Source organism: Strix aluco, chromosome 3 (genome assembly GCF_031877795.1).
Source record: "Strix aluco isolate bStrAlu1 chromosome 3, bStrAlu1.hap1, whole genome shotgun sequence".
Taxonomy (NCBI): Eukaryota; Metazoa; Chordata; class Aves; order Strigiformes; family Strigidae; genus Strix; species Strix aluco.
This window is the reverse complement of record NC_133933.1, coordinates 7,303,627-7,318,718: the sequence shown is the minus strand read 5'-3', so window position 1 is coordinate 7,318,718 and position 15,092 is coordinate 7,303,627. Positions and strand designations below refer to the sequence as shown.

Genomic DNA, 15,092 nt, shown 5'->3' with positions numbered 1-15,092 from the left:
TTGCCCATTGACTTCCTGTGGTTTTTGAGTAAAGCAAATATAAACCAAGTGAAATGGATACTGTACAAAGAAACAGCAGTGGTGGGCTGGGAAGATCAACCATTCCTGAATCAGACCTCAATCACTTCTGTTGGATTTTCTCTCTCTGATTTCCAGAGATTGTACAATGTTGGTACCAATTTTGAATGATTGTACAAATCTAATCAAAATCAATCCTCAATTTAAGAAAAGTTCAAATCAGGAGGTTTTATAAAGACATTTCTATTTTCTTCTTTTGAAATTTTTAACAGAAGAGTCAACAGTGGCAGCCACATTATGGCTTTCCATTTATGTCTAAAGATGGCAATTGTGCTTCTGAGTTGTGTGGAGAAAACGCAGGAGTAAGAGACCATAAAAGACAGAAGGAATATACAGAGATGTGGGATTTATTTTCCAGTTCTGGAAGAATCTCCTCCCCTTTTACATCAGAGAAGGCATTTGAGAATGAAAGGAGTAATTCAGAACAGGAGAGCTTTGCTTGTCATTGTGACATTGGAAGTAGTTTAATTCACTCTAAAAATATTAATACTTTAAAGAGTAAGAACGTTTCTTATCAGAATGTTTTATCTACTTCTTTACGAAGTCATGACTTAAATAATGTGGCTTATTCGCTCTGCAAGGTTGAAAATTTCAATCATTTTGACGATAAAATAATTACTTCTCTGGATTGTGACAGCTCAAGAACTGAATCTGATTGTTCCCACTTGAAACAGCTGTCTTCTGTAGGAATCTTAATGGGTGCTAATGAGCAGGCTGGCTTTAACAGCATATCGTGCCTTCTTTTTTCTCAGTCTAATGTGAATTCTGAAATAATAACTTGTAAAGAAAACAGCCAATTTAAGACAGTGGACCCAACAATTGAAAACCAGTCTGGTAATTCTCAGCTTCTAACACAAAAAACCTCTGATTTGATTTCTTTCAAGTCACTACCTTCTCGTTTTGATGTAAGCCCGGAGTACACCTATGGTTTGGGATATCTTTTCAGTAAGCTTTCCTGCCTTTACAAAGACACCGGTAGTCAGCTGCTCAACAGTATGGGGGTTCCTAAACAAATTAAGGAGTTGGGAAGTTTGTGTGATAGAAGTGAGAGATGTGCACAAGCGATATCATTAATAAAAAATCTGCCATTTGTAAGAAACTTGCAAGTAAATGTATTCTTCAAGTCGGATATGACTCAAGATGCATCCCATTCTACTGATGATGCCAAAGCTCATACTGAAAATGTCATTCAACCCGAATCCCCTGTGCAAGAGGCTATCACGATGTGTGTAAGCACAGAAATCTCCGATGCCTGTATGAGAGAGTCCTCTGAAGGCTTTGTGTGCTGTTGTAAAAATGAAGAGCTGGAAAACGGCTGTCTTATGTTAAGACAGAAATTTGTGCATTTTCCTGATGTCTTTTTGAAGCTTCAGATCTGTTCTCTGGAAAAAGTTCTGGAATTTTTGACTTGTGCCTTACCTCAGATCTGTATTAGAATGGAGGAGTTGAAAGGCATATATTGGCTTGCTGTTGGCAATTGCAAAAAACCTGATCCAGAACCTGCTTGCTTGCTTTTGTTCAGCTCCGTTCTGTATGTTGTTGTTTCGTCAGTCAAACAAGACGTCTGCCAGAGTTCCTTGGCAATGTTTCATGAGGTTCCCATCGTCACTATAAAGGAGATTCAAGTTGGCTTTGCTGGACAGAGTATTAGTCTTCTGTGTTCTGCTGAAGATTGTTTACTCACAATATTTACCTATAACAAACACTTCACTCAAAGAATTTGCTATGACATAATGAGTGTTTTGATTTCTACAACGGATGATGCTTATTTAAATCACCAGCTCTTGAAAGATGATTTGATGCAGATTTCGCTTGACTGGACATCAGAAGTAAATGACTTAGTTTTTTCAAATGGAGTACGATTGTTCTGTAAATTTAGAACTGAATTAGCTGATCTGGTTTACTTACTCCATGAAAATATGGGAAGTATTAAACCTTCATTAGGTGACATTCGTATACTGCTGTATACCTCAGTGAAAGTAGACTGTGCTAAGCAGACTGTGTATAGAGCTCTTGTTCTTACATCTACTCATATCGGTCTCTTAAGGGAAAATAATGTCTTCTATCCTGCACCTAACTTTCTGGGTGCTTCATGCCAGCGATCACAATTTGACAGCCTTCAGTTATACAGTTTGAATGATATCCGATGTGTAGTTTTGCCAGACAAAGAGAATTCCACAAAAATTGAGCTTGTGTTTTCTACAAGGAGCAAGGTTGGATCTGATTCAGGAATTGGTTTTTCTAAATACTGTGAAAAAGAAATAAATACCCAACTGACAGTCATCCCATCAATTCCTCAAAGCAGTTTGCATATCCCTTTGCAAAACTGGAAATTAACATTCAGTTCAAGTGAAGAAGCCATTTGGCTAATTATGCATCTGACTAGGTGCTGAAATCCAAATACGTTTGGATACATTCAAAATAAGAGGCTAATGAATATTGATAAAATCCCTTTTTTTTTTTTTTTTTTTTTTTTTTTTAAATCAATAGGCTAGAGAGTCCTTTGAGCCTGTAAGGGAATTCTGTAGGGTGTGTACGTACTTCTTAGCAAAAAATCATTATTACTTGAGTACTTGCTTTTTGTGGATCTCTGATATGCTGTACGTACATTTTCTTGGGAAAGTGAGGAAACAAAATGTTTCTATCTCATGTAGTAGGTGGATCAAAACTACAATTACAGCTGTGTCTTCTGATTTCCATGTTGGCTGTGTTTTCTGGCTCCCTTCATCTACTATCTGTCTTCATTAATGTCTTCTCCATCCCTCCTTGATTACCTTTTCCTTAATCTTTCTGAGTATCTGTTTTCATGCTTCTCACTTATTTCATCCCCTTGATCTCAATATTTCAAAACATCTGCAATACTTTTTAAATCTTAAATTCACTGTATGCTCTTAATACTAAGGATATTTATAGCTTTTATACTGACAATTTTGGGAAGAATAACATTGACAATTCTCTGTGGTTTGAGTTTTGCATTTAAGGATTATTGCACTCTTGCATTAAAGTTTGTCACAAGTGCAAAAGGAGTTATGTTTGGCTTAGAATAAGTGTGTTGGCTGAGTTACCAGGAATTGATGGATTTGCCATATTTCTCTTCTCCTGGGTTTGCCCCCTTTGCCTAGGGCTAAGAGAGTGTAGGCTACGTGGAAGCAGAGAAACAGAGCAAGAAAAATGCAGAGAACATCCAATAACTCTTTTTAGATTTCCCCCTCCCCTCCTTTTCTTGCAGGGAAGCAATGTATGGCTTGAAGTCATTCCTATTTATTTTGTCCAAATAGTTAACTTGTACTCCTCCACAGCAGAATAAGTGTTTATATTCCTTTGATGCAAGCGTTTAAGGAAAATGTGATATGAAAACGAACCCGATTAAAGGGTGTAAACAGACGTTGGTTGTGCTTTAAATAGCATTTTGACCTTTGGTCATGCTACTATACCTGTGGTAAGACAGACATTTTGGGGTTTATTATCTGTGTACATGTTTGTCATGCTGTTAAATGGATAGTTAGTAACTGGAGATACTGCCTGACGGATGGAGTGAGTTTAACTCTACAATTCTTTCAGCGTAATGTGCCTGGCCTGACTTTCTTCTTTTTCTGCTTGCTTACTAACAGGGTTGTTGATGCTGTGAGATTGCATCTCTTACAGACTCTTTAATATTACGTTCCAAGAAATAATGGAACTGCTGAACATTATAAAGATTTCCATTAGTCGATGCTTGCATTTAGCTTAGTACAAGGTTATTCTTTACCTGTTATGCCTGTCAGATGTTCAAATAAGAAATAAGCTGTTGCCTCCCATCTTTTGTTTCTTCCCTTGTAAAGGGGTCTGAATACCTTTTGAATCCTGTTGCTTGAATGTGCCATCTGCCTTGTTTGAGGAAGATGGTCTTTGGCAGAAAAAACAGTGGTATCTAATCTGAAATTCTAAATTCAGTAAGCATATTGCCAGTAGAGGTGCAATCTTCTACTAGACAGAGTTAGACTTAAGTCTACTAGTATAAGAACATTTCCCATTTGTTCTTACCATATGTTAAGACATGATAATGTAACTCACGTGGGATTTAAAAAGAAATAACTTGCATTGGATGAGGAAGTTATGTCTGGAAGGATGAACACTAGTTTGGATAGAGAATTACATGGTTTTTAATCATAACAAAACTTCCTAATACCTTAAGGAAGTCCAAAGATGAGCAAAATGTGTTACGTTATTTTGAGGTACGGTTTTTGTTTTGAACAAAAAAGTATACACAAATGCCTTGCATAACATGGAGTAGACAGCGTAGTGATGAGTTGGAGCGTAACCTCGTGTCAGCCTGGTTGAAGAGTGGCTCCCTCATTGACATCACCAAGGCATTTTTTGTGAGCTTTGCCAAAAGTGAACATTGAGTGGCACTATCTGGGAGGAGTATCTTAATCGAGGCTGCAATTTCTGCAACTAATTCCTTTTCAAATTATACCCCAAAGTTAGATGTTTGTGCATGTTGTGTTCCCGATAACATGGTTTTTGTCTTTTGTGTTTATTTTCAAAATTAACTTGGTGAATATTCTGCACTTTTATGAAAAAATTACTTCATGGCATTATCTCATATTCTACTGTAAATTAAACATAACGTAATGACCGATGGTTATGAATATCAAAGCATTATTTAATGTATTAGGATGTGTTTTTCACAACACTTTGTGTTTGAGATGATTTTCCTCTCTGACTATTAGCTGTTTGTAATAGTTCTCTGAAAATGACTGCCAATAAATTACATGTTGACAGAGGTGGCTTAAAGAGTGACTTTATGGTTTTATTGTTGTTTTAAAACAGATGATATTGCTGTCAAGGCAATGAACTCCTCTTTCCCCCGAGGAAAGAATTGCTTACATTTCTGTGCTCCAGAAATGAGTTTTAGTTGAAAAGCCAGTAACGTGGGGAGAAGTGAAAGAAGGGCAAAATGGAGAGGAGAAAGTATTTGTTGTGTAAACAAAGGTCACTAAAATACTTTTCCATTCAAACACAATTTTTTTTATATTTTCACAAAACCTAGAAAGCTTGTGGAAAACACCTTCTAGATAAAAATTCACTTTCTTTGTGTTTTATTTTTCACTGCTCTTAATGCTAATGTTAAGGGAAATGACATTGGCATTTATAATTGACTGGTAATGAAGTAACAGTCTCCCCTTCTCAAGAGCCAGGTGAGGATGCTAAAAAGCTCTCTCTAACAGGCAGCAATCAGAGAGACAGTATGAATGAGTTTCAAACTTTTCTCCGGCTCCTACACAGTGTCACATGTACTGGAAGTCAGCAGGAGCTGCTACAAAGAACCCAAGTGTCAGTGAGAAGTGCAGCCATATTCATGTTTGGAGATACGTTGGTCAAGAAGGAGTACTTTTGGCCAAGCAACATGTCTCGTGGTAGTTGCTAAAGGATTGAAAATGCCTGTTGAGAATATGGTTACAGATCAAGTGATGGATAGCATCACTAAAACATGTAATATGGTCATAACTTCACAGTGGTAGTTTTTCAATCTTCTTTTGTTATTGTTAACTTACATTTTGGCATGGTGCTGTTATTTTTTAAGTACAAGTTCACTGAAGTTTTCAGACCAAATATATTCAACTGAGAAAGTGGAGGACTTCTTAAAAGACAGTTTCTTTACTTATTCACTGTAAATGCTTATGCTACTTTTGGACATAGTCACTGCAAAGCATTAATTTTTTCGGTTGCAAAAATATTTTATTTTTGACATAACTTCAGAGTTACAGATTCCATCTGGCTGTTAGTCAGAGGAATGTGCCCACATTACAAATACCTTTTTAGATTATTTTGTCCAGACCATGCAAATTTATCATAGTTGCGTTTTCTGTTCATTAGATGTGGTTTAAAGAAAACAGTAGGAAACTCTTCTGACAGTGGATTGCTATGTTGTCTATACCTTTTTAATTATAAAATTAGTTTGGATTTTTAAAGTCTAAGAGCTTTCTGAATTGCCTAGATCCCCTGCAGCTTTGCATGGTGTTGTGAAGAGGTTTGTTATATAAAGACATTAAAAAAAATATAACTGTGAAGGCCTGATTCATATATTTATTTTTTTTAAAGAGGGTTAATACAAAGTCTTCCCTTCCCTTGTTTTTGGTATCTCAGCTGAAAATGCCTTTTCAAAGAAAAAGTATTTTTGAAGATGCTTCACCTTAACTTTTCATGTGTAACAAAATGTTAGAACTCGCTTATAAAATGAGATCCACTTTGTTTTGAAATAATTCCTTTACTTTAGAAATAATTTCTGCCTTTTCCATGCTCTCTTTCCCTGCTCTTCTGGCCAAGAACATTTTCTCATTTTTAGTGAAGTTCTTTTCTTTTTTTCCTTATGTAGTGATTTTGGTTTTCCTTTGTTCTCCCTATTTGGTATGCACATGAAAGCGGATGGTCTGTCGTTCACTGGGAGCAAATCCAGACGACCTAAAGGACCCAGTTAAAATTAGTATTCCACGCTATGTCCTGTGTGGGCAGGGAAAGGATGAACACTATGAGTTTGAAATAAAGGTAAGTGCTTTTGAGTTGCTTGTCCTTAATGTTTGGGGTCTCTGTACACATGTTGCTTGCATTTGTACAACAGCAGCATCATAGTAACAACAGTAATAGAAAAAAGTCTTTTGTTTAAAACCAAATAGTTCCTAGTTTGCTCTGTCCAGCCGTTGGTGTTCACAGTGACAGTGTCACAGTTAGTGAAGATGGAAACGGCAGCTGGAAGTGCAGCTGAGAATCTGCAGATTCCAGAAATCGCCTTACTAACCCCAAGGAAATGTAGTTTTTGTTCCACTAAGTGCAATTTTTGGTTCTCCTTCCATTGTTGTAAGTGGCTTCACTACTGTTGAATACGAGAGGTTGTGAGAAGGCATGCAGAATACAGGACACTGTAAAGACAGGTATTTTCCAAGTGGATCAATTGTACAGAGGAGGTTGGTGGTCAGACTCTTGGGGTGAGCAATTCCAGATCCAATGTCAAATAATTTAGTTGAAAGTGTTGCAGAGATGAGGATTAAATGCATATTGGTTATAGGAAAGCCCTTTATTGAGATGCGAGTGTCAGGTATAGAAAATTATTAGACTTGAAATATTTGCCTGTAATAATGAAAGCATAATTAAAGTATTTTGCACATACCCACAACAAAGTCGTGATTCATTTTGGGCTCTCTTTGTTCTGATTCTTCCCACCATGTGTTTCCAAGGTCTCACTTCTCCAAACTATCTGCTTCCTCTCCATTCTAGTGGCTTCATCAGTTGATCTTCTGTGCAGAAATGTTGGAAAAAAATACATATTCATTATGTTTCCTCTGGTACTAAGCCAGTGTTTTTTCAAAGCACGATGTGAAGTCTAATTGGAAATGTGCTCTCAGTGCACGTGGACATGTAGCATAACTGATGTACATGGCATCAGAGAGAGAATTGGCAGCCTTCTTCACTGAACGTACTGCCAGATGCTTCGTTAGCTGGTGTAGGTTGGAGGAGTGACCTGCCCTCACAGTATGCAGGACCATTTTGAACTATGCTTACATTCTCTTTTTCAAAGGCTTTTATTAAGATGGGTAATCTTAGCTCTGTTTGAGCTAATTAAATTTTCATCTCAAAACGTATTGCACAATTTGTGGGTGGAATACTTCCTTTTGCCCTTTGAACTTTGAATTTCTCGGGGCCAACAAAAGCCCAGAGCCATGGAGATACTGGGAGGAGGGTAAGCACATACAAAACTTCCCCAAGGACTGTTCCAGCCACCAACTATTTTCAGCACCCAGGATTTACTAAACAATGGTTAATGAAGGTAAATACAGTAAAAAGGTATTTTATCTTTTTATTAAGTTGGTGGATTTCTTCTCCAAATATTCTCCATCCCTAAAACCCCCATAAGCAGCTCTAAGATTTTAGGATGAAGGGACAGTTAAAAAGTCTGTGCAGGAAGACTTGGACTTACCTGGAAGAAATGTAATAGAAGAAAAATGTTGGAAAGGGGTGGGATTTGTAACCAGGAAAGAACAGGAGGTTGTACCAGAGAGAGATACAAATGCATATGAAACTAGGCTCCAGCAATTCTGTTGCTTCTATTTTGTTTCTGTGAGAAACAAGGCTTGCAACCCAACCTCAGTAATGGCATGGAAGGAGCAGACACTCTGCCTAAGAGTGGTGTGTATGGACTGGCTATTCTCTTCTGTTGTACTTGCCAGTACCATCTCTTGTATCTCTCCTGTGCCATTTCTAGGCTGCCTCTAAAAGAAACTGCTGCTTAAATAACTGCTTTGATGAAGTTCAAATCAAAGAAATGGATGACATATGGCATAGGAAATGGGCTATCACTTTCATAATTGTATTCCATTGCTGTCAACTTCCTTAGAGCACTAAATATTGAATTTCCTATGGACCTTAGTTTGGCTGTCTTTGGGATGTTTGTTGCAGTCATTCCCTTACACAAATCAATCAACTGTTTATGCTTTTTGCTTTGCCTCCAGGTCTCTGTATGTCACAGTGGGCTGCTTTTGCTGTGGTCAGGATTTGACTCCAAGCTACAATCCACAGACCTTCCACAAACTTTTCTATTTTAAACCTTTCCCTGCAGTGCTCCCCACTCTAATTTGATCCGTATTAATCTTCAGCTGCTGTTACTTTTATTCTGTAGGAAATCACAATGCATGGTAGAGTGATATTTTTATTTTTTTTTTTCCCCTTAAAAATCAGGAAAGTAGGAAGACAGAGCAGGGAGGAGAGAATGTGTACCTGTTTATTTCATCCCTTCTTGATGAGTCAGGATACAATGTCAGTTGTTGAAATAATTCCTTACTTCAGCCTTATTTTACTTTGTTCAAGTTTATTTTCAGGTGATCTTATACCAGAATATGTGTTGGTCTTGGGGAAGGGCTGGGGCATTTTTAATCTCATGTCCTTTGCCAGTTCCCAAATAAGCTTTCTTCACCAAGGGTCCTCTTGCTCTTGGGAAAATGCGTAGCTGACCTGTTTGCATGTAACAACACTTTGAAATCTGACAAAGAAACAAGGCATGATTGAGTTGAATTGTAAACCTTTGAATCCTAGGTATTTCAGAAGTATTTTGTTCAACAGATGTTTCTAGTCATTGTATTTGTAGTTAAATCCTGGCATATTGCTGTATAGAGGAACAAATATAACTAGTTTCTGTATATAACAAATATATAAATTTCTTTGTGACATGCAGTAGTAAAGATTATTTCCTTTATATGCCAAAAGAGAGTGAGTTCCACTTTTCTTGGCAGCATCACAGTCAGTTCATAAGTCTTTCAACCCTAACATACCATCCAAAAATATTTTCTTTTAGTGCAGGTTCAGTATCTTGTCCATCTAGACATATATAACATTTGGGAATGGGTCAGCAAGGTGGTCTGTCTGTTCAGGTTCTTCCACTGGATACAGATCCTACTTTTAAGATGTTGAGTGACTCCCATGAGAACCTATTGGAGAGAGTTCAAAATAGAACCAAAACCATACTTTAATAGAGTTAAAATAGCACCTGGTCCTTTTGCAGCAAGAGATGTCATGGAGCTGTTTGTGCTGGTCTGCTATGAAATATTCAGTATGAATAGATACATTTCCAAAAAAACTTCTGTTTGAGTGACAGTTTTATATGTTGTCTTTAAAGACATGATGAAACTAGTAACTTAATCAGATCTAAACATATTTTAGAGCTGAATTAGAGTACCAGAAAACTATTCTTGTACTCTCCTCTTCCTTTCATGTTGTTGTGATACGCAGAATATTCAGGCAAGGCTGTGCTAGGAACAGTGTGTGGGAAGAGCTTTTGCATCGATAAGACCGTTGGCATCTGTTACAGACAGTGCCTGTGGTTGCAGACAGGACAACAGCAGGAGCAGTGAGGCAGCAGGGAAGGGAGAAGTCCAGCTCACGTGAAGGCACACAGGGTTTCCCAAGAACAGGTGATGGAAGCAGAGCCTGGAATCAAGCACAGCCCTGCAGGGATCCTCTGACAAGAGGGAAAGTTGTAGATAAGTCTTCTCATTTTTATTCAGCTTTCCCTCATTCTCTCATTTTATTTATCCTGTTTGATATTCTTTCAAAACTGGCTTTTTCTTGTGTTTCAAAGCCTTTCAGTCATCTTTAGTGAGTTCTCTAGAGGAGAAAATCTAGGCAGATGCACCCCAAAGCAGTGCTTTTCTCCAGGTCTGGTCACAGTTCTGTTCAGCCAAATGCTGTGGTGAGCCTGCTCAAAATGTCCATGTTTCTCGTCAAAGTTTATTTCTGAGCTCAGCAAATTATTGCAGAATTGGAGTAAAGCAGAAACAGTGCTCATTGATACATAGTTCTTCAAGAAAATGATGCATGCCCCATATCTACCTAAATTAGAAAAAAGAAAAAGCCCATCTTCTCTCAACTCTATTGGTTTAATACCCTCAATAACTAATAAAAAAAGGTTCCAAGAAACAAATCTGCATAAATCCCTTAATATCCTGCAAGTTTTTTAGCTTTTTGAATGCTGTATTCGTAGACAGTGTGAGAAACAGTTTCAACAAGGTCCATTTGGAGAAATATGAATATTCACAATTAGTGTTGACAGTTTAACCAGCCTAGATAAGTAAGGTGGACATGTTCTGTTCTGATCGCTTCAGAATTAGGTGGAATATTTCTCCCTTCCCTCCCACCATGATTTTACTTCTATTTCTGTGGGGCAGAAGGGAAACACATTCTGTGATGTGCTTTACAGTGCAGTAAGTTGAAAATGTCTCTTAGGTTATTTTCTGTCAGTCTTCATGCAGAACAAAAGTTAAGGAGACAGGACTGTAGTATCTCCTTTCAAATTTATAAGTTTTATATAGGAAATAGTGTGCTTGAATAAAAGTCACAATTGTGAGGCAAGTCTAGAATCACATAAGTGCCCAGATAAGAATATTTTGAAAATCTGTCTTACAGATTTACTCAACCATGTATTTTTTGTATTAAGAAAATATTTTAACTACTATATTAGTAAATTACCAGCAAAAAGTAAAGGGCTTTTCAAATTTGCTTAACTTGCTACTGTTTGGCAGATCTGCACATGTCTCAGTCCCATACGTACAGAGCCTATATAGTCTGTCATACAGCTTTTCTAAGTGGGGGGGGGGAAGAATCCCAGTCCAAACTGGTTGGATCAACTGTAGAAGTAAAAGGCCCTGTTCTGTAAATGCTATTGCTGTGCCAGGTATGCTGTAATTCTCATATTGATCCTAATAACATTATTGTTGAGCTTTGGGGACTGGTTAAGATTTTGTTTAGCTTTGAAATTAATTTTCCAATAATATCAGCAGTAACAACAATAAAATTTGCAATGCATTACCTGCTAGTCTCGTTACAAGAATTAGGAAAGTAAATGAAGAGGCTGACAGGGATCGAGTCAGGTCAAGCCAAGCCACCAGGGAACACTAGAGAAAGTCTTTCAGTTTTTAGGCAGCACAGATATATGGCTTTGCTGTTTTCCTTCCTGTCCGTCTCTAACAAGTTGTTGATTAAACTTTGTAGAAGGCGGCCAATAAATAATTGGCTGCAGGCAATTTGATTTGGATAAGTTTGGTACCACCTTATCACCTAGACACCTGTCAGTCTAACAGCTTGATTGGCAAGCTGACATACATGCTCTTCCCCAGGCTGTGTAGCTGGAAGAGTCCTGAATGCTTTGTGTGAGGTTGCTCCCCTAAAGGCATGCTTCTGTGAAGCCCCTAGGGGAAAAAGAAGTTACTTTTGACTAAAGATTGTGTGCAAATGAAATTATCACAGCAAAATTTCACAACTGAGAAGTATTAAAATACAGAATTAAAGCAAAAAGAAAGCAGGAATGAGTAACATCTTTATTTTATGATTATTCATTGCACTCTAATGCTTACTTGAACATTGAAATCGCAAAGCCCTTTAAAGTAATTAATCAAGATCAGTGCAACATGCATATTTCTGAATAGTTACTTTTTTTAGGTAAACCTGCCTATGCATGTCAAATCCATTCACCTGATTTGTGAAGTTTGCGACACGGTTAAAAACATATTGAGGGAATATAGTCTATCATACAGGTGTCCTAGTAGCAGTCAAGCTTACTAGTGACATAAAAGATGAATTTTATCAGAAGTAATGAATTTGCGTTGTAGAGGTGTGCTAGAAGAACCTATGTTGTAGTGCTTGTGAAAAGTTTTGAGAAGGCCAGTTTTGTTTACTTACATCTTTTGGTTAAAAATAAAGGTAAAAATAGAAAAAAACCCAACAAAACAAACCAAAACCTGGTTCCTGATGTCATAAGACACACAACAATTTTAGGTTTCCAGAACACTTCCTCCAGTTTCCCTGTTCTGTATACAGCAACAACGGCAGCGGGGATGGGGAAGGGTGGACCAGAGATGAGTGTGTCATGAGTGTGAGGTAGCAGCAGCAGTGCTTGGATGCTGGTTTCCTGTGGCTTTATTGCTCTGGTTTCTTTTTCTCCTACTCGGTTATCCTGCCCAATTGTAACTTTATTTACCTCCGTAACTTTCTGATATGCACAGTAGTGAGGGAACTACTTGTGAATTTTAGTAGTCTCTTTTAAGATTAAAAAGCCCGTGTCTTTGTGAAATGAAAATGCTTATTCTTGATCTTCCTGCATGAAATCATAGCTAGGCAGAGGTAATACCACATATTAGGCATATTAGATGAAAAAAGGAATAGTCTTTTTAGGTTTAGGCAATGCCAGTTGGCTTTCTCCAGTTCGAGTAGTCAATGTAGAAAAATGCCCACCTCTCCCTGCAGCATTGCTTCTTGGTAGTCTTGGATCACCAGAGCTACAGAAACAGTTGTAAAGTCAAAGGCTCCAGACACATCACTTTTATGACCCACTTAGAAATTTCTTTCATTTCATCTGATTTCAGACAGTGAAAAATTTTCTTTCCCTGAAATTTTTGTTGGTTTCTCCATTTTCTCAGAGGATTTCCTGAATAACTGATGGTAAGGTTGGCTTGCCCTCCCCCTTTGCACCTGTTGCTATGTGCCTTATTCATGGGAGTAATACTGTTGATTTTAATGAAACTGCCTGTATAAATGGGAAATTCATCAACATATTGATGACACAAGCCAAGAGTGTTTTAAAGGAGAGTCTTCTGCTGAAAGTTGACGTATATAATTTTTTACCCTGCAAATTGGAATCCTATTCTCTGTGGTAATGAACCCTGCGTGTCCGAGAAATGTGTATTTATTAATTGTATATATCTATGTATATGTGTGTGTGTACATGAGAATATATGTACCTATGAATGTATGGGGAGGCTGTGCTACGCTTGTGCTGGCTGTTATTCATTCATTAAAGGAACACCCCCTGATTTTAATGCTGGGAGCTGCATAGCTGCACCAAGGAATGATTGGGGATTGGGGATTTTTTTAATGTGTTTGCAGCCTTGTCAAACCACTCCGGAATAAAGAATAAATGCACTCAGGTTTTTTGCTTTGCAATCAGTGCTCCTTATTAAATATAGTTCCATCACTGTAATGAAAGAAAAATGAAGTAAATCTATAAAAGCGTATGGATTTAAGGGAACTAAGAATTGCCTGTTTTAATCTGATAACCTTCTGTACAGCATGGTTTTTAGTATTGTGCGTTGTGTTGTTTTACTTCTGTTTCTTCTTCTTGTATTGTCTGATACAGATAACAGTCCTGGATGAGACATGGACAGTGTTCAGGCGGTACAGTCGTTTTCGAGAAATGCATAAAACTTTAAAACTGAAGTACCCCGAGGTAAGTTTTGGTAAAACTTCTTTTGCAGAAAAAGGTGGAGGCAGAGATTTGAAAACAAGTTTTCTGAAAGTTGTTTACTCAAAAAGGAGGTTGATTCAAGACAGCCAGCATGTCATCACCAAAGGCAAGTCCTTCCAGACAAACATAGTGGCCTTTGATGATGGAGTGACTACATCAGTGGACAGGGCTTATAAGAAAGATGGGGACAGACTTTTTAGCATGACCTGTTGCAATTGGACAGGGGGTAATGGTTTTAAACTAAAAGAGGGTAGATTTAGACTAGATAGAAGGAAGGAAGGAATTTTTTACAATAAGGGCAACGAAATGCTGGCGCAGGTTGCCCAGAGAGGTGGTAGATGCCCCATCCCTGGAAACGTTCAAGGTCAGGTTGGACAGGGCTCTGAGCAACCTGACCCAGTTGAAGATGTCCCTGCTCATTGCGGGGGCGGGGGGGTGTGAATTGATGACCTTTAAAGATCCCTTCCAACCCAAACTATTCTATGATTTTGATTCCTTTCAGCCGTATGCGTCTAGTAAGATTGGCAAGCCCTTCAGCAGTTTAAAGCTCCAAGGCTGCTAGATACAGGATGGATGTTGCAGTGAAACTGTGACTCTGTGTGTTGCCTCTAGCCATTAATTCCCTTTACTGCTGACTGGCGTCGTTCCCTGGAGGTTGCTGTTTTGTTCATTGCAAGATACTTGCAGTCAGATCATGTCATCCTGACATCTCCTCATTTAAAAGAGCGTTGTTCCACAGATACCCTTTTCTAATAGTGGCTTCCAGGTTTCTGCAAAATGGAAAATTGATCTTTCTGACCACCTTGGAGACTCTGGGCATTCAGGATATGAGGAGCTGTGCCTGACAGAGCTTTAGTTCATTGGAGTGAGCGTTTTTAGAATTACAGTTCTTGGTTTCCACTTCTAACTTTTAATTATTAACATTTTGTTTCCTTTCTACTTGTTCCCTTGGATATTAGAGGAAATAAATCATTCAAGAAACAGAAGTGATCCTGATTTGAGTTAGCACAAGTAAAGAAGCCTGGACCATATATTCATGGGCAATATATTAGAAAACATTAATATGTTCAAGAAAGAGATGCAATAATGTGCAAATGCTTTCTTGGTCTTCATTGACCTATTCTTTAAGCTAAAAATAATTGAGCATGGAATGACCTTGAGTTTTAAAGAGCAGAATATGAAGATCTGTGTTTTGTGGAGATTCTGGGACTTAAGATTTCCCATTCTAAAACAGTATGAAAACCAGAAA

General features: G+C 37.9%; 1 protein-coding gene across 5 annotated transcripts in view; it reads left to right on the top strand.

The window, feature by feature from the left end:
• Nucleotides 1-15,092, top strand: part of KIF16B (kinesin family member 16B) — a 142,292-nt gene that overhangs the window by 89,069 nt on the left and 38,131 nt on the right. For 4 of the 5 annotated variants that reach the window (XM_074817250.1, XM_074817248.1, XM_074817247.1 and 1 more), the window contains 2 exons: nt 6,484-6,606; nt 13,736-13,825. In XM_074817250.1, coding sequence (XP_074673351.1) covers nt 6,484-6,606; nt 13,736-13,825 — 213 coding nt within the window. Of the gene's footprint in view, nt 1-6,436; nt 6,607-13,735; nt 13,826-15,092 lie in introns of those variants that run through there. The other variant, XM_074817251.1, reaches the window with a different exon arrangement.